This window comes from Piliocolobus tephrosceles, chromosome 5 (assembly GCF_002776525.5).
Source record: "Piliocolobus tephrosceles isolate RC106 chromosome 5, ASM277652v3, whole genome shotgun sequence".
NCBI lineage: Eukaryota > Metazoa > Chordata > Mammalia > Primates > Cercopithecidae > Piliocolobus > Piliocolobus tephrosceles.
The window spans coordinates 60090597-60113945 of NC_045438.1; the positions used below are offsets into that span (position 1 = coordinate 60090597).

A 23349-nucleotide genomic window follows, 5' to 3' on the forward strand; every position below is an offset into this window, starting at 1 on the left:
GGCAAACTTTTATCTGAATGAAACTTGCCTTTGGGGAGTTAAGTTTTCCAGGTAAATGAGAATTTTTCCTTTAAGCACCATTTAAAAAAACCATTTTGGGTGGAAAATTTTGTAAAATGTGGCACACTTCCTGACTACCTTAACCACAATGAACTAGACAGACTTGATTTGAATGTGGGTTCTTTATGGAAATTAGGAATTGCACTGGACTCTGGTAAACTGCCCTCCACGGAAAGCTGGGGCATATGCACCTATTGGCAGGTATTCTCAGGCTCAGAGTTTTGATTTTGGCGTTTGCTTTTTCTGGTTTCATCATGCACTTGAATTCAGGCTGCTGGAACCCACTTCTCATTCTTCGGGAAGGAGATGACTGCAAGAGTCCCAGGGACTTGGTAGAACTAAACTTCAAATCCCACATCTAATACATCAGCAACCCTTGTTATTTCTACCCTATACGCTCGGGACCCCAGTAAAAGATTGATATCTCTCATCTGGATTATGACCATCGGACTGTAACCTGGTCGGTCTATCAGGGTCTTATTAGAGCCCTTCAAAAGGAGCCTAACCCGACGACGCTTTCCTCCCCTCACTCATTCTGCCTTGCCCTGTCAATAGTTCCTATGTTGTCAGACTATAGACTAATCTTAGTGATCTTTGGGTGACTTAACTTTTAACATATCTTAGCTCAAAACCTCCTACACAGAGCCATCCTGTGACCACTGCATCTAAGGTAGCCGACCTCCTCATTCTCCATCCCTGCATCCTGTACATTTTCCTCATAGCACTTCTCTCAGTTTGCAAGAATGTATTTATGGTTGCTGGTTTATGGTGTGTCTCCATTTAGAAACTAAGTACCATGCAGGAAGGATCTGTTTTATTCACTAATGTATCCCCTTCCTTCCACATTGTGCCTGGCACATAATAGCTGCACAATTAAAATTTATTTATTTATTTATTTAGAGACAGGGTGTCATTCTGTTGCCTGGGCTGAAATGCAGTGGTGTGAATGCTCAAGAGATTTTGAGCTAAGATGTGTTAAAGTTTAGTCATCCAAAGATCACTAAGAGCTTGAACTCCTGGGCTCAAGGTATTCTCCTGCCTTAGCCACCTGAGCAGCTGGGATTCCAGGCACTAGCAGCCACACCCCGCTATTTTTTTTTATATGTCTTTTGTGGAGATAGGGTCTCACTGTGTTGCCCAGGCTGGTCTCAAACTCCTTGGCTTAAGGGATCCTCCAGCCTCAGCCTCCCAAAGTGCTGGGATTATAGCTGTGAGCCACTATGCCCGGCCTAACATTTGTTGAATGAATCATTTCCCCCATGGGTGTTAGCTTTGCCTCAGACCGAAATGGAGAGAACTGGGGAGTGGAGGAAGATGCAACTACCTGCCTCCTTGAGGGAAACAGGGCTGGCGAGGGGAGGACAGAGCCCTGACTGACCCAAGGCTGCTTGGCCCTGGGTCCTTGGCCTGAGCAGGGAGACTTGCTGGGTGGGCTGGTTGCTCTCCCATATCTGGTCTTCCTCTCCTTGGATTCTGAACTTTATCTACCTTTTGAGTTCCTTTCTTACTACCTGGCTTCAACTCCCCTGTCCTGGTGTTTCAGTCTTGCACCTCAGTCCACACGTGATTCTGATGCTGACATTGCTTTACCTTCCTGCTGTTCTCAGTGTCACCTGAGATCTCATTTTGGGTGTTCTCTGCCTACCTGATTCGGCGCTCTCAACCCCACCATGATCCTGAGCCAATCAGGAGCCTCTTAATTCTTTTTTCTTCTGCTACTTTGTTGTGGACCTGGAGTTCAGTAGCTAAGTGTCACAGAATTATGTGCAAAGCAAGAGTAAACCGGTTCTGAGCGAACACTGGCAATGGAAGAGCCTTTTCACTTTTCAACCTTTTCAGTTTTCCCCACAACCTTTTAGGAACTTCCTAATTTAAATGAATTTCCTGAATGGCTGCTAGGATGGTGCATAATTAATGCATGGATCTTGTTACATTATAACTGCGGATCACCAGCATGCACATAAATCAACAGAAAACATGCAAATGTTTACATGATTTTAGCTTTTATACATTGGGTACCACTCTCCAATTTTAACTATCAAAGAACGTTTGTTAAATGACCATGAGATATGGCATTTTGAGGCTGCCAATAAACAGATGAACTGGTCTGTTTATCTTCATAACTATTTGTTCACTTGTTCAACACACATATATGGAGCACTCCCTTTGTGTCAGACTCTGAGCTGCGGTTGAGGCTACAAAGTTGACTAAACATGGCCTTTATGGAATATATTTTTTAAAATTGATATATCTGTAAATAGGAGGGTTTGAATTTTCTAGGCTTATGTGATATTGTACTGCTTGGAAAAATGCAGTGCTGTGGTATTATATTCTGCCCAACTGATGTAGAGTCTGTAGGGTTAAGGCATTTAAAATCGTTAAGACATTTGGCAGTTCACCAGATGCCATTGCCAGCACCTTCCATCTGCCACGAATGGATGTCCATCAGAAGCATTGGAGCTCAGACACTTTGACTCATAACTGCTCATGAATCTTTAGCATTCCGCCATATTTTAGAATAATGTTTAGTTTCTATGCAGTAAGTCAGTGGAGTGAATCTTGGGTTCGTTTTTCAATTTGGAGGTTAGTGATAGGTTGGCAGGTTTGCGTGCAATCACCTTTCTTTCCTGGAGTCAAATTTCTTAAATACAGACGGTGGGACTGGAGCTGCCAATACCTTTATTCAGCAAGTGTGGGCCTGATAATCAAAGCAATCAACGAACTGTCACATCAATAAATAACATCAAGAATATCCAGCAGTGGCCGGGCGCCGTGGCTCACACCTGTAATCCCAGTACTTTGGGAGGCTGAGGCGGGCAGATCACCAGAGGTCGGGAGTTTGAGACCAGCCTGACCAACATGGAGAAACCCCATCTCTACTAAAAATACAAAATTAGCCGGGCGTGGTGGCGCATGCCTGTAGTCCCAACTACTCGGGAGGCTGAGGCAGGGAGAATCGCTTGAACCTGGGAGGTGGAGGTTGTGGTGAACCGAGATCGCGCCATTGCACTCCAGCCTGGGCAACAAGAGTGAAACTCCCGAGTAGCTAGGATTACAGGTGCCCGCCACCATGCCCAGCTAATTTTGTATTTTTATTCTCAAGTAATAATAATACTAATAATATCCAGCAATGTTGTTCTGCTGTCTGTCATCTGCAGCCCTTCATAGTCCAAATCCCATCCTGTGGATATTCCATTTTTTTCCTTTCTTCCCCTGTGCCAAGAAGTGTGTTACTGAGATGTACTATGAGATCATGCTGAGTTAAAATGATAATAAAAGAAGAAGACGATGAGGATGAGGGTGATGTTGAAACACTCATGGCTGAGGAATTTAATGTTGTAAAGGAAAAGAAACTCTAGCTGACGCATATCTAAAATGAGAGTCCCGTGCTGAGGAATTTAATGTTGTAAAGGAAAAGAAACTTTAGCTGACACATATCTAAAGTGAGAGTCCTGTGCTGAGAAATGTTGAAGAGATTAGCTAAGAAATGCCCATATTTAGATCTGCTGTTGAGCTGGGAAGCGGAGGCACAGTTGTGCTGGAATACCTCTGTACCCCATGAGAGTGGTTGCTCTGAGCTTCTTGGGCCTCTCTTCCTTTCAATCCTGGTGACTGCAGCCGCTTCCCTGGGACCTCATCCTCAAGATCCAGTAACTAAAGGATAGCTCATGGTATTGCAGGGCCTCCGCTGGCATTTGTTCCAATGGGTAAATATTCAAGCTATCATAGTTATTAAATATTTGATGCTCAGTTCTGTGTTTATGCAAACACTACACACTATATCAGCAGAATAGGCTAGGTTAGCTGCAGAAACAAATGGCCCTACACTCTCAGTGGTTGATAACAGCAAACATGTATTTGCCACTCCCACTCCATGACCATCAAGGATCTTCCATGGCTCTGCTTCACGTCTTCTCCATGCTGAGACCAGGATGATGGAGCAGCCTGTGTCTGGAGTCATCAAGGGAAAGAGAAGGGAAAGAGAATGGTGGCCCCAGGACTGCTTGGAAGGTGCCAAGCCTATGTGGCACGTGGCACCTTTGTACACACTTCATTGTCTTATTGCTCTCCAGAGCAAATCTTTGGCCATGCCCGAGTTAGCAGGGCAGGGACACTTTGCGGTGCTGGGTAATACTACCTAGTACATGCATAGCATTTTGAAGATTCCCCTTGGTGATTTCATTACAATCTTCATCGCTCTTGGCCTGGCTGTCCCCATTTCTTGTAAATTATTCTTGAGTTAATAGCTGTTCTTTGAGATGTGGTTAGTCATTTACACTGAAGTCAATGTGAAACCCTTCACAAATGTGGGAACATTTGAATAGTTGAAGCCTGTAGTCTCTGTGGGGAGTTTCCTTAGGAAGGGTAAAACATTTCACCAGCATCAGCTTGGTCTTTCCTCCAGCTAAAAATGTAAAATGTTGGCATAGAAGAGCTCCTCGGTGTGGTTTTGGGGTGACTTTGCTCCCCGAGTCCCTGGTGATGTGGGAGTAGCCACCAAGGCACGTAAGGCTGGCCACACAGGGTGCACTGCGTCAGCCTGTGACTGACAGGAAGGGAAGAGAAATACGTCACTCACTCTAACAAGAAGAATTGACTTCCTTATCTGCAGAGCCGGCTCTGGTCTCTTGAAGCAGATGCGAAGGTAGGATGAGAATGCATGACTGGCCGTTGTAGCAGGTCGTTTTAGGAGTGGGGTGGGTAGAGATCATAGTTATTGTAACTTTTCTTGAATTTATGACATTGAAACGGTAGGAAACAAAACATAATAAATTAGATAAACGATATCTTGTAATTTTATTGAATAACATAATTTAACATTTGAGATAATAATGATTTAAGTGATATAGTGGAAGTAACTTCAGAGTTAATTAAAAACCAAAACAAAACAGAAAAATACTATCCAAAAGCTATATGGTGTGATTTTTTTTTTAAAGGGTAGAGTGTCATTTGCTTTCTTCTTTGGTTTGTAAATTCTTATACTTTTACAGTTTGTTAATGTTTTTGCTGTCTCTGAATCGACTTTATTGTTTTGATCACCTGTAATTTCTAGTTTGGAGGTGGAACATCAATATCATTTTGGAATTATAAAAAAGTTAGCTAGGGTCTAATTTAAATTTCTTTTAATTAAACTTCCTTAATCCCTAAATCGCTTGGTAAGAAAGAGTCTATGAGAGGAAAGTGCACATTAGATATTAAAGATTTATTAAATTAGAATTGGGCTGAGTGTGATGGCTCACACCTGTAATCCAAGCACTTTGGGAGGCCAAGGTGGGTGGATCCCTTGAGGTCAGGAATTTGAGACCAGCCTGGCCAACAGGGCAAAACCCCATCTCTTAAAAAAAAAAAATAGACAAAAATTAGCTGGGTGTGGTGGCGGGCACCTGTAATCCCAGCTACTCAGGAGGCTGAGGCCCGAGAATCACTTGAACCCGGGAGGCACAGGTTGCCCCAAGATCCCGCCACTGCAATCCAGCCTGGGCAACAGAGCAAGACTCCATCTCAAAAAAAAAGAAATTAGAATTGGTGTAGAAAAGATTATTCTGCCAAGATAGTCGGAGATTCTAACTTCTTAGCTGCTTTGCCTAAATGAAGCATAAGGTTTTGGAGTTAAACAGACCCAGTTTAGAGTGTGAGTTTAGTTAAGTTACTTAATCACTCCAAGACTCACTCTCCTTATCTGTAGAATGAGTACATTTATTTACTTCATAATGTGGTAATAAGGATTAGTAGAGATAATGTATGCAAAGTACCTAAACTAAATGGTTCAGAGTAAGAGCTAAATAAATAGTAGCTGTTGGCACCACAGAAAGCATAACCACAATTGCGAGTAGTACCTAGAAGGATATAATAATATTAATTCTCAGCCAGGCGCAGTGGCTCACGCCTGTAATCCCAGCACTTTGGGAGGCTGAGGCAGGTGGATCACAAGGTCAAGAGATCAAGATCATCCTGGCCAACATGGCGAAACCTCGTCTCTACTAAAAAATACAAAAAAATTAGCCGGGTGTGGTGGCACGCACCTGTAGTCCTAGCTACTAGGGAGGCTGTGGCAGGGGAATCGCTTGAACTCAGGAGGCAGAGGTTGCAGTGAGCTGAGATCGTGCCACTGCACTCCCACCTGGCGACAGAGCGAGACTCTGTCTCAAATAAATAAATAAATAAAATAGTAATATTAATTCTAATGTATTTGCTCTTCCACATGAAGAGGTCAAGTTTAAAGTATGAATGCCATGGCTTCCTATTTCAGTCATGAAGTCCTATTTCTCATTTTAAAGTAACATTTTTTGTTGTTTTTGGGTAGTAAAAGTCTCCCCGAATGAGAAAGAATACACGGAATCAGCAGTGAATTGCAGTGACCTTTCAGATAAAGCACCTGTTCGACTTTGTCCTCTCTCAGGTAGGCTTCAAGTTTTATAGATTCAAGCCCACATGTGAGTCTTCTATTATTTTTTATATGTTTATTTATTTGTATGTATTTATTTTTAATTTTATTTATTTGAGACGGAGTCGCGCTCTGTCACCCAGGCAATGGCAATGGCATGATCTCGGTTCACTGCAAACTTCGCCTCCCAGGTTCAAGTGGTTCTCCTGCCTCATTACAGGTGCCCGCCACCATGCCCAGCTAATTTTTGTATTTTTAGTAGAGATGGAGTTTCACCAGGTTGGCCAGGCTGGTTTCAAACTTCTGACCTCAGGTGATCCACCCACCTTGGCCTCCCAAAGTGTTGGGATTACAGGCGTGAGCCGCCGACCTCAGGCTTTTTATTTATTTATTTATTTATTTACTTTTTGAGATAGAGTCTCACTCGGTTGCCCAGGCTGGAGTGCAGTGGCCACAATTTCAGCTCACTGCACGCTTTGCCTCCTGGGTTCACGCCATTCTCCTGCCTCAGCCTTCTGAGTAGCTGGGACTATAGGTGCCTGCTACCACCCCTAGCTAATTTTTTGTATTTTTAGTAGAGATGGGGTTTCACCATGTTAGCCAGGATAGTCTCCATCTCCTGACCTCATGATCCGCCTGCCTCATCCTCCCAAAGTGCTGGGATTACAAGCGTGAGCCACCACACCCAGCCTTATTTATTTTTTTGAGATAGAGTCTCCCTATATCACCCAGGCTGGAGTGCAATGGCGCCATCTCAGCTCACTTCAACCTCTGCCTCCTGGGTTCAAGCAATTCTCCTGTCTCAGCCTCCTGAGTAGCTGGGATTACAGGCGCCCACTACCACACCCAGCTAATTTTTGTATTTTTAGTAGAGACAAGGTTAATAGAGACAGGGTTTCACCATGTTGGCCAGGCTGGTCTCAAAACTCCTGACCTCGTGATCCACCCACCTCGGCTTCCCAAAGTGCTGGTATTACAGGTGTAAGCCACTGCACCCAGCCAAGTCTTCTAATGTTAAGTACAGATTTCTGAGGAACCTGAAGCTTATACAACTTGTGGAGACTTTAGGAAAATAAAGAGGGAACCAGGTATAGGACATCTTGGACCTTGGACAGGGCTGTGCAAATAAGGGATTCTGAAGTTGAGGTGTCATTAGCTTCCCAGAGAACTCGCCTCTGAATAAGTAACAAGGTAGACAGGAAATTTATAAACACACATCTTCATTTCTGTGTCAGACTGTCTGATGGATATGCATGTGTGCTGTCTCATTGTTGCAAAAATGAGTCTTTTAAAAGCCTATGAATAGGGAACTGAGCTGAGAGCTGTTCTTTATTCATCACCTTCCTTTGTGGCTGTCATCAGCTTCCGTGAAGAATCTATGCAAGCGGGCCGGGTGCGGTGGCTCACGCCTGTAATCCCAGCACTTTGGGAGGCCAAGGCAGGCAGATCACCTGAGGTTGGGAGTTCGAGACCAGCCTGGCCAACGTGAAGAAACCCTGTCTGTACTAAAAATACGAAATTAGCCGGGCATGGTGGTGCATGCCTGTAATGTCAGCTACTCAGAAGGTTGAGGCAGGAGAATCGCTTGAACTCGGGAGGTGGAGGTTTTGGTGAGCCAAGATCGCGCCATTGCACTCCAGCCTGGGTGACAATAGCGAAACTCCGTCTCAGAGAAGAAAAAAAAAAACCTACACAAGCAAAAAAGTCATGAGGTTTTTGGGTAAAATTTCAAGGACAATGCAGTCACTCAACTTTTCCCCTGCATACGAGGCAGAAAGCATGGTGGCTGCAAGCTGAAGCTGTGAAACTTCTCAAGGAAATAGCTGTGGTAAACAATACAGGAGTGAGCTGCCTTGAAATGACCTGCAGGGCCGTGGCTTGCGGGCTTTGAGAACGTTCTGTAGTTTTCCCTTGAAAGCGTGTGTGGTGATGACAGTCACGTTCACACGCACTCATGCTGCAGCAGATCTCTGCATTTCCACTCTGGTGACGTTTCCCCCGTACCAGGGAGGGCTGAACATTTATTTCCTTTGATCTGATGACTGGCTGCTCAGAGACAATAGATGATTGGATGAAAGAAATAGGGGCCCCTGTCTACGAATAAACAATGTGTCTCTTTCCCATCCTCCTCGTCTCTTTTCTTCATCGGCTTTACTTTTCTCGTACTTTCCCCCTTTTACCAGATTTAAAAGCCAAAGTCAAGATTTGCTGTTAGGCTAAGGAAAGCAAGCAGGCATTGTTTCAAACTCCTAGTGCATGGCTGACTTTCAATCCCCTGGAGGAGTGGTCCCACACGGCTCTCCCTGGGAAGCCCTCCCTGGCCCACCAGCGCTCTCTGCTCCTGCGTGGAGTGACTCGTGCCTTCTGATCCTTGGGTTTTTGTACTTATCCCACCATGTTATGAGTTATTTGTCTATGTGTCCATGTTCTGGCTGGGATGGGCCCTTCTTAAATGCAGAGATTGGGTCTCACTTCTTTTTAGATCCTTAATATCTGGCACGTGCTTGATACACAGAGGCCAATAAAATCAGTATTGAACTGACACACTCAATGCCATAACCAAACTGTTTGTCTGGATGCCAAAGTTCCACTGGGATACAGCATGACGCGATAAAGACCAATGGAAACACCTGAACTGAAGTTCTCCCCACAGCTGCCTGCGTCCCTCCCAATCCCAGAACAGTGGCTTAGCTTCCTACTCTTGGGCCTTCCTGAAGGGGAGATGGAACGGTAGAAGGAACCCTTTGAGTCGGGCTTGCTTTGTTCTGGCTGTTGCTCGAGGGCTGTGCCTGGATAACTCAGTGAGTTCCCCAAACAGCCCTATGAAGCAGGGATGGCTCCATGTCACGGAGGAAGAAGGCCAGTCTCCAGTGATGAAGCAGCTGGCCCAAGAGCACGTGGCTGAGTCCTGGCTGGGTATGAGCCCAGACTGGCTGGCTCCAAAGGTGACACAGAGACAGGATGACTGAGTGTCGGGGGGGACTTCTCCATGTGGCTGTAGGAGAATGTTTCCTTCCAGGTGGTGCTGTGGTGTGGGGTTTATTCATTTTTAATTGCCAGATAAAATCAGGCTGATCGATGGAGTGCTATAAAACAAAGACAGGTATTACAAAACTGTAGCAAGGGAGTCAGGAGACTGCATCTAGGCTCCGAGCAGGTGAGGACGGTGCCTGACTCAGTGCTTGGGACATCATAAAGAGCATTTAAGATCTTGTTGTGCAAATGAGAGAGTGACCGAATAAATATCATCCTGGGAAAATGGACCTGAGAGATTTCATTATTCAAGCTGTGAGATTGTGAATTTCTGCACGAGATGATTAAAATACAATTTCAAAGATTCCTGTTAAATTCTAAAATGACTCAGATTTTTCTATGCTTTTTGGATTTCTGAAGACTGAGGCTTTCTGCAATGAGGACTCACTTGCCCCCTGCCCGTCCTTACTTCCTGCTGTACTTGAATGTAGGCTTCCTGCCCCAGAAAGGAAGTTTGACGTTGCAGTAAATCTCTATGTCACAATATTCATCAGGTTTCTCAATTCAAGCAAACATCAAGTGCCTCCTTGCTGAGTGATGGGGGAATCACTGAAATCTGATGTTGTCCCTGGAAGGGGAACACTCAAGACAGAATGAAATCAGGGTCACCATCGAGATATACAAAGTAGAAAGCAGTTAAATTTGAAGGAGCAATGGATTTTGATTGTAAATAAGGAGAAAGTTTCTGAACTAGGTAGCCTGGATCTGGCCTTTGAAGGGCTGAAAGTAAGAGTGAGGCTGCTCTTACTGTTAGCAGCACGACTGTCAGCGGGCATTTGCTGAGTGTACTTAGGAGCTTGGCAGTGTGCTCCAGAGGTTTCCACATGCATCAGTTTCATCGTCACAGCACCTCCATGAAGTGGGTGCTGCACCTCTCCACTTCATAGATGAGGACATGAAGCCCCAGACGGCTTAGGTAACTTGCCCATCATCAGCTCAATAGCAAGTAGGTGGCAGAGGTAGCTACGCACCCTCACAGCAGGCCCCAAGCCCTAGTCTCCTGACTGACCCCATCTCTTGCCTCGTTGGGCAGAAGCAAGAGTGGGGCCAACATGTGGAAATGCAGAGCGCATGTGGTCAGGGAATGGTCTTGAATGAGTTCAGTATAGGAGTGGCGAGCATTCTGTGGGAACTGAGGATGGAGGAGTCAAGAGAGCTGGATCGGGAAGTCAGGACTGGGATGCCTGTGCTTTAGAATGTGTTTACGGGAAGGGAGAACCAGCGTGACTTCACTGGAGAGTGGAAAAGTGACACATTCCCACCTCAGTATCATCACATCTGCCATCTCTCGCCCTACAGATGCCTTCTCCTGCTTTCCATTCCTCACACAATTCTGCTCTTCTCCCAGGCCCGGCGGTGGCGTCTCAGCTGGGCAGGTGTCCTGTCCTTTCCTGTCACCTGTCAGTCTTCCTCTTCCTCGTGGTCCATTCAGCAACATCATTGCTGCTCTGGGTGGTTGCATGTGGTTGTTTGCCTGCAAGCAGGTGGGTGCAGCAAGTTCAGGACCCCTGTGACAACTGTTCCCGTTACCCACTTTGTGAGTGTTAAAAATGTCATCCTTGGCCGGGTGTGATGGCTCACGCCTGTAATCCCAACACTTTAGGAGGCCGAGACGGGCAGATTACGAGGTCAGGAGATTGAGACCATCCTGGCTAACACAGTGAAAACCCGTCTCTACTAAAAGTACAAAAAATTAGCCGGTCATGGTGGCATACACCTGTAGTCCCAGCTACTCAGGAGGCTAAGGCAGGAGAATCACTTGAACCCGGGAGGCGGAGGTCGCAGTGAGTGGAGATCGTGCCACTGCACTCCAGCCTGGGCTATAGAGCGAGACTCCCTCTCAAAAAAAAAAAAAAAAAAAAAAAATCATCCACCTTACTCTGTCATCGTAGAAGGGCCTGAAGCACAAACCTGGTGTTGTGTGGTGATGGCGGGACAGTGTGGAGAAATGTGCAAACGAATTTTAATAGATTTCACAGAATTCCTTGACTACCTCATGTTCTACTTCAAAACGGCACGAAATCAATAGCATTCAAGAGAGAATTATATTTGTTTTATACATTTTAAAAGACTATGTAAAGTAACTCCATGTGGTTTTTCATTTCTTGCTCGTGTAAGTGACCAGAATTTAAATCTGTAAAGGTGCACTTTTTATTGCTAATGCTGCAAAGTGTTTGGAAGTTATCTCTGACCTTCCTGGTACTTACTATAGGCTCATTCAGCTTACTAATTAACTCCATCTGCCACCCTGAAAACCCTTAGTGGTTGCCAGGTACGGTGGCTCACGCCTGTAATCCCAACACTTTGGGAGACCGAAGGGGGCAGATCAGCTGAGGTCAGGAGTTCAAGAACAGCATGGCCTACATGGCGAAACCCCGTCTCTACTGAAAATACAAAAATTAGCCGGGCGTGGTGGCAGGCGCCTCTAATCCCAGCTACTTGGGAGACTGAGGGAGGAGAATCGCTGGAACCCAGAAGATAGAGGTTATAGTGAGCCGAGATTGCACCACTGCACTCCAGCCAGGGTGGCAGAGCAAGACTCTGCCTCAAAAAAAAAAAAAAAAAAAAAAAAGAAAAGAAAAACAAAACAAACAGAAAACCCCACTAATGCCTAGGAAAAACTTTATGAAAAAAACAAAACAAAAAACTTGAAAGACAATTTTAAAATGAGTAAATTGTCACCTAGGCATACTTTGTCTTGGAAAAATAGACTATGACTCTGTCTCAAAAAAAAAGAAGTAAAGGGATAGTGAATGATAATATGTACTTGTATATGTAAACTACATGAGAAGACAAGGTGAAATAGTCAGATGTTTGCGTACATCAAATCATATTGAGGACACTGTCTGCAAATGTGGGCCATCAATACACGGCATAGTGATTCCAGTACTGTAAGCAATGTGGCCCTCCGTGATGTCTTTCTGAAACAATAAAAAATTCTTGTTAAAGTTTGAAATGAAACAAAGTACAGTCTTCCTTCCATTTACACACTAGTTGCCTGCCTTCCTCCCTTCCTCCCTTCCTCCCTTCCTTCCTTCCTTCCATTGACAGAGTCTTGCTCTGTCGCCCGGGCTGGAGTGCAGTGGTGCTATCTCGGCTCACTGCAAGGTCTGCCTCCTGGGTTCATGCCATTCTCCTGCCTCAGTCTCCCGAGCAGCTGGGAATACAGGCGCCCGCCACCACGCCTGGCTAATTTTTTGTATTTTTAGTAGAGACGGGGTTTCACCGTGTTACCCAGGATGGTCTCGATTTCGTGACCTCGTGATCCACCCGGCTTGGCCTCCCAAAGTGCTGGGATTACAGGTGTGAGCCACCATGCCTGGCCCACTAGTTGCATTTCTAGAACATTTGGAGTATATCAAAACCCTGCAAAATATACTTTTAAATATGAGTTAAATTCTGTTGCCGGGCGCGGTGGCTCAAGCCTGTAATCCCAGCACTTTGGGAGGCCGAGACGGGCGGATCACAAGGTCAGGAGATCGAGACCATCCTGGCTAACACGGTGAAACCCCGTCTCTACTAAAAAATACAAAAAACTAGCCGGACGAGGTGGTGGGCGCCTGTAGTCCCAGCTACTCAGGAGGCTGAGGCAGGAGAATGGCGTAAACCCGGGAGGCGGAGCTTGCAGTGAGCTGAGATCCGGCCACTGCACTCCAGCCCGGGCAACAGAGCGAGACTCCGTCTCAAAAAAAAAAAAAAAAAATTCTGTTGTTAGATAATTTAATTTTTTTTTTTTGCCTAAATGGCTTGTCAACATTTATATGAAAATACAGGACAGTTATTTGTCACTGTGACAATCAAATAGACTCCACATATTCCTAAAGATGGGCGTATGGTACTACCCTCGTTGAAAATCTAGAGTGAGTCCCGGTGAAATGAAGCAACCATAGTTCAAACATGTTCAATCAAATGTCCAACGCCATCAAGCCAGGGGGACACTAGTGGAACACTGGAAACCAAAGAGAAATGACCTTCCTAGGTTTCTGGTCAATCTTGATGCTACCATAGGATGATGCTGTATGCTATACCTCTTGCATCATTGCAAAAAGTCACCCGTTTTTTCGACTGGACCTTCCAAAGTTAAACAAAAGAGTACGTCAGCCGGGCGTGGTAGCTCATGCCTGTAATCCCAGCACTTTGGGAGGTTGAGGTGGGTGGATCACCTGAAGTCAGGAGTTGGAGACCAGCCTGGCCAACATGGTGAAACCCCTTCTGTACTAAAAATACAAAAAAAAAAAAAAAAATTAGCCAGGTGTGGAGGTGCACCCCTGCGGTCGCAGCTACTCGGGAGGCTGAGGCAGGAGAATCACTTGAACCTGGGAGGCGGAGGTTGCGGTGAGCAGAGATCGCGCCATTACACTCCAGCTTGGGTTACAAGAGCGAAACTCCATCTCAAAAAAAAAAAGAGTATGTGTCAATCTTGTCAATAGAAAGCTTTACTCATAGTAGATGCTAAACCATAGGGTTGGTTGGTGGTTGTTCTAAGTGCTAACCAAGTGCTTGAGTGACATGGTTTATAGAAGCTAGAATCAAAGTCTAGAGAAACTAGGATCAAAGTCTCTAAAAGTGAAGAGTAACAATGATGGGATGGATGCAGAATACACTTACCTTGAATTCTCTAAGCTCTGTCCCAGGCAACTGTGAACACCAGAAAGTATCCTGCTTTGGTCTGTATTTGAAAGACTTTCAATGAATTACAATGTAGTGTTATATCCTTGGCTTTGAGAGGATCATTATATTGATCAATATATATATATATATTGATACAGAAAGTGCAGTTTTGCGTCTTCTGCCAAGCCACTGTCCAGGGAGTTGATTATCTTAGTCTTTTTTTTTTTTTTTTTTTTTTTTTTCTTGAGATGGAGTTTGACTCTTGTTGCCCAGGCTGGAGTGCAATGACGCAATCTCAGCTCACTGCAACCTCCGCCTCCCGGGTTCAAGTGATTCCTCTCCCTCAGCCTCCCGAGTAGCTGGGATTACAGGTATGCCCCACCAAGCCCGGCTAATTTTGTATTTTTAGTAGAGATGGGGTTTCACCATGTTGGTCAGGCTGGTCTCCAACTCCTGACCTCAGTTGATCTGCCCGCCTCGGCCTCCCAAAGTGCTGGGATTACAGGCGTGAGCCACTGTGCCTGGGATACTGTCTTAGTCATCTGCATCTTGAGGATGTTTTTCTGTATTTCTTTCAGTGTATTAAAGCTATAGACAGCATCTTGACTTTTCATTTCATTTTGCTTTGCCTTGGCTACCAGGAAGGTCAGAAATACATTTAAAGCTCAAGTGGTCACTGTTTTACTTCCTGTTCTTAGTAGAATTATCAGTCCTTTTTCACTTGCTGCTGCTGTCTTTCTTATTTTAGCTGTCTTCTATATGCTTTTATTGTAAGCTGCATCATATTTTTGTTAGAAGTAGAATAGGGTATAAATGACCAGTCGGTCAAGTCAAGAACCTTGAACAGGCTGGGCTTGGTGGCTCATGCTTATAATCCCAACACTTTGGGAAGTCGAGGGCCCGAGGTCAGGAGTTCGAGACCAGCCTGACCAACATGGTGAAACCCCCATCTCTACTAAAAATACAAAAATTAGCCGGGCATGGTGGCGGGCACCTATAATCCCAGCTACTCGGAAGCCTGAGGCAGGAGAATTGCTTGAACCCACGAGGCAGAGGTTGCAGTGAGTCAAGATCGTACCACTGCACTCCAGCCTGGGCGACAGAGCAAGACTCTGTCTCAAAAAATAATAATAAAAATGGAAAAAAAAAAAACACCTGGAACAGTGCCTGGGGTGTTCAATAAATATTTATTGAATAACTGGATGAATGGATCCAGGAAATGAACTGAATTTCATTTTTGTGTAATGCAGAGTGAATGGCCACTAGGGGGAGTGTGAGCTTCCTCTTAGCGGTGGTGGAAAGGGCGCTTCCCACACTTGCACCTGGGACCCACCGGCGTGGGTTTGGGAAAGTAAGGGTAGTGCTTTGTAATGATCATTGAACCCTGTATTTCTGAAATGCATTAAGACCTAGCCACCTGAATAAGCGAGCAGTTGAGTATTTCAGATTCCCCCACTAGATTCACTGAGTGGTGTCATTACCAGCCAGTACTGTAGCTCTGTGGTCCTGCTTACCTGGAGTGCTGGAGACCACAGCCAGAGAGCGGAGCACAAACAGCCATATGAAAAGAAAGCACAGTGCACAGAGCACGTGTTTGCAGCCAGGTGCAAAAACTCTTCACTAAAAACACTCGAACGCCAGGTGCGGTGGCTTAGGCCTGTAAACCTAGCACTTTGGAAGGCTGAGGCAGGAGGACTGCTTGAGCCCAGACCAGCCTGCGCAACATGGTGAAACCCATCTCTACAAAATTAAAAAATTAGCTGCACCTGTAGTCCCAGCTACTCAGGAGGCTGAGGCTAGAGGATCACCTGAGCCTGGGAGGCCAAAGTTGCAGAGAGCCATGATCACACCACTGCACTCCAGCCTGGGTGACAGAATGAGGTCCTGTTTCAAAATAAATAAATGAAAACTCCAGAATTAGACAAACCAGATAGCTCTGGACCCAGTAGTACGATTAGTAGAGTGGAAATAAGAAGACAGCATGAAGAACTGAGGGGCAAGTTGAGAAGAATGGGCTCATGCTGTTGGTGACTTGATGGCTAATTTGCACCTTGCCACTTGGCACTTGGTCACACACTGTTTTCTATTACTTTCCTCTTTTCCAGAGACTCAGAGCCTTGGGGCACTGAGGTCTGCTAGTTCCATCTGTTCATCTGGAACCTGGATCTAAGGAGGGAAGAGGCTTTATCCCTGCTGGCATAGTCAGGTACCAGCCCAGCCAGGTAAGAGCCTGAAGTCCTTGTTGCTTTCTGATTTTCCCTTCATCTAGAGAGGAGGCATTTGGAGACCAGGCCTTGTGTATGCTTTATCACAGACTAGAAGCCAAGAACATCCCTTTTCAGAGCTCTGGGTTTTCTGTTCCTCATGCAACCTCTGCAGTTGGGATGAACAATATATTTTAATTTTATTTTACAATAGGGAAACTGACAAATACTGAATTCCTTAACCGCGCAATCCTTGGCCTATAGGCCCATGAACTTGAATGGAGAAAAAATTAAATATTTATTTTTATGAATCTTTAACTCAAATTTAGCATTTCCTTAAAGTATGGATATAGGCAAGAAACCACAGTAGAATCAGCAGAACTTGTGACTTTGTCACCAACAGAAAGCACGGATATTTTCATACCACGTGATACGTTGTAGATATCTCAAAACGTTGTTTCTATTCATCACTACTTTGAAATTATGGGAGTCCTTAGATCACTGCTAGATCTTAATATTTCATGTATCGAGGAACACATATATTACTATATTACAATTTTAAAATATTTCAGTATAATCAATTTCCTGTGTAACACAGCATACTTTATTTTCTGCATTTAAATACATAGGCTTCACCAGACTACCGAAGATTAAGAAAAAGGTTAAGAACTTTTGCTTACTGTAATCCCAGCACTTTGGGAGGCCAAGATGGGCGGATCACGAGGTCAGGAGATCGAGACCATCCTGGCTAACACGGTGAAACCCCGTCTCTACTAATAAATACGAAAAACTAGCCGGGCGAGGTAGCGGGTGCCTGTAGTCCCAGCTACTCGGGAGGCGAGGCAGGAGAATGGCGTAAACCTGGGAGGCGGAGCTTGCAGTGAGCTGAGATCCGGCCACTGCACTCCAGCCTGGGTGATGGAGCGAGACTCCGTCTCAAAAAAAAAAAAAAAAGAACTTTGGTTGAAGGAAATGATACCTTAGAGCTCTATTAGCCTCTCATTCACTAATTTACCATGGATCATAAATTAATATAATGTGGATTTCTTTTGAAGCCCAGCAAAGGAAGCTTAGCTTTTAAAGCATTGAAAGGATGTCTTATCACTCAGGGATTCATATAGATTTAATAACAAAAATGATACTATGGGAAGTATATTAATTTGATCTTCTGCATTCTCTGGATAAAAGGATGTATGCAGAACCTTTCAACTGTCGTTAAACAAAAACAAGAGCAAATACATAAGGCAGCTCATGAAACTTATTCAAGACGGTAAATAATTGATAGGCTGAGCTTGTGGTGATGCCACTTCATACCTCCTTAACTGATTAAAAAATTTCTGAGTGTTGAAGTTAGTTGTAAAAATAAGAGCCAACAGTTGGGAATGTCATTTTTCCAATGTGTCTTCAATTAGGATAATGTACCTTAAACACAGACTTTTATGTCCTCTGGCCACTGAAGTTATGGAATTCATATTAGGAAAATTCAAGTTTGGAAGTTTGAGGCTTTTAGAAATATGAGAAGGGTTATTTAAGAAATTTAAAATTTTACGTTATCACCACGAGCAGAAAATGCAAGGGTTTGTGTAGAATATTTTGTCTTTTTGGAAGTAATGCTGCAGAGATACTTAAGCCAAGAAAAATGTTGCCATTTTTTGTTTTCTTGTCTACAGGTATTGAACAAGTTGGGCTTTTAATGATGGTTCCTGCTGACCTGGAAACATCTTAAGTGGAAGGTTAGCTTCTATGAGTCACTGATACTCTTTTCATTGCTATTTGTAAATTTCCTTGGCTTGAAGATTACTTCTGCTTTGCAGAAATTATCTACTTGCAGCTGTGGAGAATTTATCTGGTGAAACCTCAGAAAAAAGATATGCTTTTGTCTTAAATGCATGTCAGCGGCTGCAGCAGAACCCGGTGAAAACACCCCCGGGTGGCACAAGGCTCTGTGAGCTGTAACTCCGACAAACGCACAACCTCTTGAGGCTTTCTTCTTCTAAGGAGTATGACACAGTTAAAAAGGAAAAAAGAGCCACAAGCAAAACAGTCGCCAGTGAACTAGGAGAGGGAGCTCTCTAAACAAGGCTGGCTGCAGCTGGCCTCCGCTGCTCATCTGCAGGGCGCGAGCGCTTGGTCCATGGAGTGAAGCTCTTCCAACCTGGGTCAACGAAAAGGGAGAAGAAATGGCCCAAGAAGTAGATCTGAATGCTCTCAAGGAGTTAGAACGCGAGGCCATTCTCCAGGTCCTGTACCGAGACCAGGAGGTTCAAAACGCAGAGGAGGAGAGGATACGGTAGGCTGTCCTTCCTATGGGGTCACTTTGGGGTTTTAGCTTTCTCTGCTGGGGGCCTGCCACTCCGTCGCTGATGCTGCTTGCTTACAAATCACTACCCACCTGCTGCTGGGCTTCATGCCTGAGAAGGGTCCTAACAAAGGGCTGTTGGAGATGATCCTCCTTATGTAGCTCAACGTAGAGGATGCCCGGGACAAGGGAGGCCACTCTTGTTATTCATTTAAAACGGTGCCTTTGGGCAGTGAGTTTGCTGTCTGCCATCTGCTTGTCTGTTTGCCGACTTGGTGGGAATCATTCAAGGGACATTTTCAGGCTTCTAGTTTACCACTTATTTAGGGAAAGACCTTGGGTTAAGGGTTTTCCTACCTCATTTTTGACGGTGCCTAAAGGTGTAAAGAAAAGCAAAGAAAGTAGTTCAGAAGCAGCAAATCTGATGGAATCCAGCACTGTCTTTTTTCTTTGCTTGCTTTTGTTTCCCAGCTGGCTTTGAGGAAGGGGAGAGCATGAAATATAAACCTGCTTAACCTGTTTCCTGACCGCTTTGCCAACAGGGAACTTCTTCCCTGTCTGTCTCTAAGCTGCTCAGGCCATTTGATATAGGTTAACATTTAGAAAAGCGTGCTGAACTCTATCAGAGCCGTGTTCAGCCTTAGCTGTCAAGATCCATCTTTAAACAGGTTGGCACTTTTTATCAACGTCTATGGAGGAAGTGAGAGTTTGGTTTCTAATGGCAGAACACATTAGAAAACAAAACTTTGGACAACCAAATTCTTGAGGAGTGAGGGGAATTTTCTGGTATAGTATTCTTGCTTCATCCTGTCTGTTACTTCAGAGCTCTCTAAGTATACTTGTAAACTTTCTTCCGCTAAAAACTATAATACAGGCTGGGCGCGGTGGCTCACACCTGTCATCCCAGCACTTTGGGAGGCTGAGGCAGGCAGATCACCTGAGGTCAAGAATTTGAGACCAGCCTGGCCAACATAGTGAAACCCTGTCTCTCCTAAAAATGCAAAAATTAGCTGGGCATGGTGGCAGGTGCCTGTAATCCCGGGTACTTGGGAGGCTGAGACAAGAGAATCCCTTGAACGTGGGAGGTGGAGTTTGCAGTGAGTCGAGATCGCGTCACTGCACTCCAGCCTGGGTGACAAGAGCGAGATTTCTGTCTCAAAAAAAAAAAAGAAAGAAAGAAAAAGAAAACAAAAAACTATAATACAGTGAGAAAAGTGAAATTTTATTTGATGATGAAAGATCTTTCAGTGATTTAGAGACATCATTTTGAATATTAACAAAGTGACATAGTGGTCACGAAGTTGTGTCTCAAAGGGTAGTAATTCTAGGGTAGATCCTGAAAGTTGCTTTTTAAGGTGCATTTCTGATGTCATCTTGTTTCTTGGGATTGGCTCATCTCTTCTACAATTAGGTATCACAGACATTCATAAAAGAGCATGCTGGTAAATGACGCCTTTTTGGTCCAATACAATGTCTCTTTGCACTATGGCTATTTGTCTAGGGGAGTGAGCTGACCACTCATTTAAAAAAACAAAAAAACAAAACAACAACAACAACAAAACATAGCAAAAGCATAGCATCAGTTGATTTTATTGGGTAACTTATACCAATAGCAGGGATGGATGCTGTGTATTTCTGGATTGTTCCATGCCTTGCAGATTGGAATGGATGCTCTTTTCAGTGTCTTTTCCTCTCCTTTCACTATTCTTGCTTACTATCTTAACAGCCTTTGGGCAGGAAGGGGTGGATCTAGCAGGGAGCTTCTCTGCACCAGGCATGTTATTTATACTTTGCCATTTAGTCCTCACAGCAACCCTGGGAGTAGAGGTAAGGTCGTACCTTACCTCGCCTGTTTCACGGTTGAGGAAACCCTTGAGCCCCGACTCTGAGACATTGAGTGGGAGCCCAGTTCACACAGCCATGTGGGAGCCCAGGAATGTCGAATGCCAAAGCCCCTTCCCTTGCCATGGGAGGTACCGCCTGGGCTCTTGCCCTATAGCCTGGGGTTGGGTGTTCTATCCAATAGTATCTTCTTTAACTTTGTGGGCTGCAGGAAACTGAAAATGCACTTGCAGCATCTCCGGTGGAAAGGAGCGAAGAGCACGGACCAGGAGTACAAAGAGAAGTGCTGTGCGCGCTGCCAGAGGGTGCTGGGGCTCCTGCTGCACCGGGGCGCCGTGTGTCGGGGCTGCAGCCACCGCGTGTGCGCCCAGTGCCGAGTGTTCCTGAGGGGGACCCATGCCTGGAAGTGCACGGTGTGCTTCGAGGACAGGTGAGCATGTCCGGTGGTTGGATCCCTCCCACTGACTCAGGTCTGGGAGGAGGCCTCTTTACAAACCGCCCCTAAAGAGAGCACTCACTCCTCACCTTCAGCCAGTAAATGTGTACCGAGTGCCTGATAGGGAGCTACCTTTCTAACCTTAGAAGTTATCTACATCCAAAAATAAATTTTATTATATAGCAACTTTTTTTCGTTTACAGAAGTTTGGGCCAAGCACAGTGGTTCATGACCGTAATCCTAGCACTTTGGGAGGCTGAGGTGGGTGGATTGCTGGAGCCCAGGAGTTTGAGTCCAGCCTGGGCAACATAGTGAGACTCTGTCTCTACAAAAAATAAAAAAATTAGCCAAGTATGGTGGTGCATGCCTGTAGTCCCAGCTACTTGGGAGGCTGAGATGAGAGGATCACTTGAACCTGGGAGGTCGAGGCTGCAGTGAACTGTGATCGTACCACTGCACTCCAACCTGGGCAACAGAGTGAGAACCTGTTTAAACAACAAAAGTTTGTTAAGTCTAAGGATGGGCTAACCCAGGAGTTCAGATTCATTTGGATCTCTTCACTAAGTGCTGTCATTTTCTTAGCACTTAAATTTATCTCCTTCAGTACCAGTGGAGTACATTATAATGTAGGGAACATTGGAGTAATCCTTTGAGGCTTTAAATACCACCTTTTTGAAGGAGGCAAAGTGACCTGTCTTTGATACTCAGGTAAAGAAATGGACATGCTTTCCATTAGTAACAGACTGAATCTACGTTTATAGTAATAAATTTGTGTTAGGGGTTTTAAGACCAGTTTTAACACGGACTTGGTGTTTTTGCACTCCCCATTCTGAAAATGATAAAGAACTGACTTGGCTTAGACTCCCATTGTTCAAAGCAAGAATGAACTGGCCATGAGCTCCGTGAAAACACTAGAGGGGTGAGTCCTTCTGCTGGGGGAGACGGTGCACAAGGACATCACAGAACTTCGGAGAAGGGAGGAATGCTAGGCTGGTGTGAATGGGAGTCATCAGAGACCCTGAGGTTTGAAAACCCCTTCTAAATATTGTCACAGATTTGTGAGTGCCCCAGGGACAAAGACTGTGGGAAGCACTTATACAGTGTGGGCATCGTGGCGGGGGTTTCTCCCCACTAAATCGGGAAGGTTGTGTTTAACACACGCCCTGGCGTTCATCTACTTAAGTGTTCTGTCCCTTAGCAAGACTTACTGTATTTCAGTCATCTAGCCAGAGGGGTGAAGTGGTTCAGCCTGATTTCTTTGCTTTCGAACTGCATCCTGTCCATTTCGCTCACAGCGTGCCAAGTCACACGGACGGTGGCAGAATTCGCCTTCTCCTCTCATGTTCCTTTGGTTTGCTGAAGCCATTGTCCTTCAGGCTTTTCCTTGCTTGAGAGCAAAACATAATTACTGCGAGCTGCCCTGGCGGCATAGAGGGCAGTTCCAAATCATCTCTAGAAAGGTCTCAGGATCTTCTTCCCCATTTCAATCAACCATATATATTTGAAGTCTAATGATAAGCATTGCTGGACAGGGTGTTACATTTCTCAGCATTTTGAAAACCACCCTCTTTTCGAAATAAGGAAGCGGGGGTTTTAGAAGTCGTATTTCATGTACTTAGTGGGTAAAGTTACAGTGCCTGGGACACAGTGCTCACTAGGGCAGAGATTTCAACACTGTCAGCTTCCTGGGAATTGCCTCAGACCTTGTCCTCTTGTTTTGATTTTTTGTTTACAGTTGATTGTTAGAAGAAGGCAAAATGCTGGGAAATGTAACACCCTGTCCAGCAATGCTTATCATTGTCATTGCATTACTATGAGTGCATTAACAGGAGAAGTCGGGAGGGGAAAGAGCCGAGCATTTTGTGGTCACATGCATTTTCTTTCCCTTCGCCTTGCTCCCTGTCCCCACAGCCCTCTGTCCTCTCTCCAACTTTACCCAATCTGGGCTGTCCTCCTCCTTGTAGGACCAAAACAAAGATGAGACTGTATAAAACTTTAGAATCTTGACAATATATCTTGACATTCATAACTGTCGCACATATGGGAACCTAGAAAAGGTTTTTGACCCCGATCAGTGTCTCCCCTGCTTCTTCCTTCGCTTCAGGCTCATTCCTCAAGAAAAAGTAGATCTGTGGCGGGAGCAGGATGAGGAAAATCGTTTTTTAAAATCAAGAAAGGGAAAGTGCTAGGGTACCAAAGACCAAAACCAACCAACAACTCAGAGGTTGCTGCAGAACAAGAGGTCTGTGGCAGGTGCTGGCCCTGACCTTGTGTGGAGAGATTCCAGGGGACATTTCAGATAAAGTTTCTGTCTTCAGGGAAAGATTTCTCTTGGAGAACTACTGAGTGCCAAGCTGTCAAGGTCTCTGGGGGCTTAGAGAGGGAAAGATGAGGCAGGCTGAGTGGCTTAAGACGACTTCCAGAACATTCATGTTACTAATTTCCATTAGTAACAGACTGAATCCACGTTTATGGTAAT

At 44.9% G+C, this 23349-nt stretch overlaps 1 protein-coding gene across 8 annotated transcripts in view; it reads left to right on the forward strand.

The window, feature by feature from the left end:
- Nucleotides 1-4633: 4633 nt before the first annotated feature.
- SYTL3 (synaptotagmin like 3) overlaps nucleotides 4634-23349 on the forward strand; it is a 113848-nt gene continuing 95132 nt past the window's right edge. The window contains exons 1-7 of one of the 8 annotated variants that reach the window (XM_023206047.2): nucleotides 4642-4705; nucleotides 6365-6460; nucleotides 10827-10962; nucleotides 16195-16311; nucleotides 17964-18026; nucleotides 18108-18583; nucleotides 20646-20864. In XM_023206047.2, the coding sequence (XP_023061815.2) occupies nucleotides 18474-18583; nucleotides 20646-20864 (329 nt within the window). In that variant the 5' untranslated portion in view covers nucleotides 4642-4705; nucleotides 6365-6460; nucleotides 10827-10962; ... (1 more) ...; nucleotides 17964-18026; nucleotides 18108-18473. Of the gene's footprint in view, nucleotides 4706-6364; nucleotides 6461-10826; nucleotides 10963-16194; nucleotides 16312-16922; nucleotides 16955-16984; nucleotides 17050-17963; nucleotides 18584-20645; nucleotides 20865-23349 lie in introns of those variants that run through there. The other 7 variants (XM_023206046.2, XM_023206049.2, XM_023206050.2 and 4 more) reach the window with 7 other exon arrangements.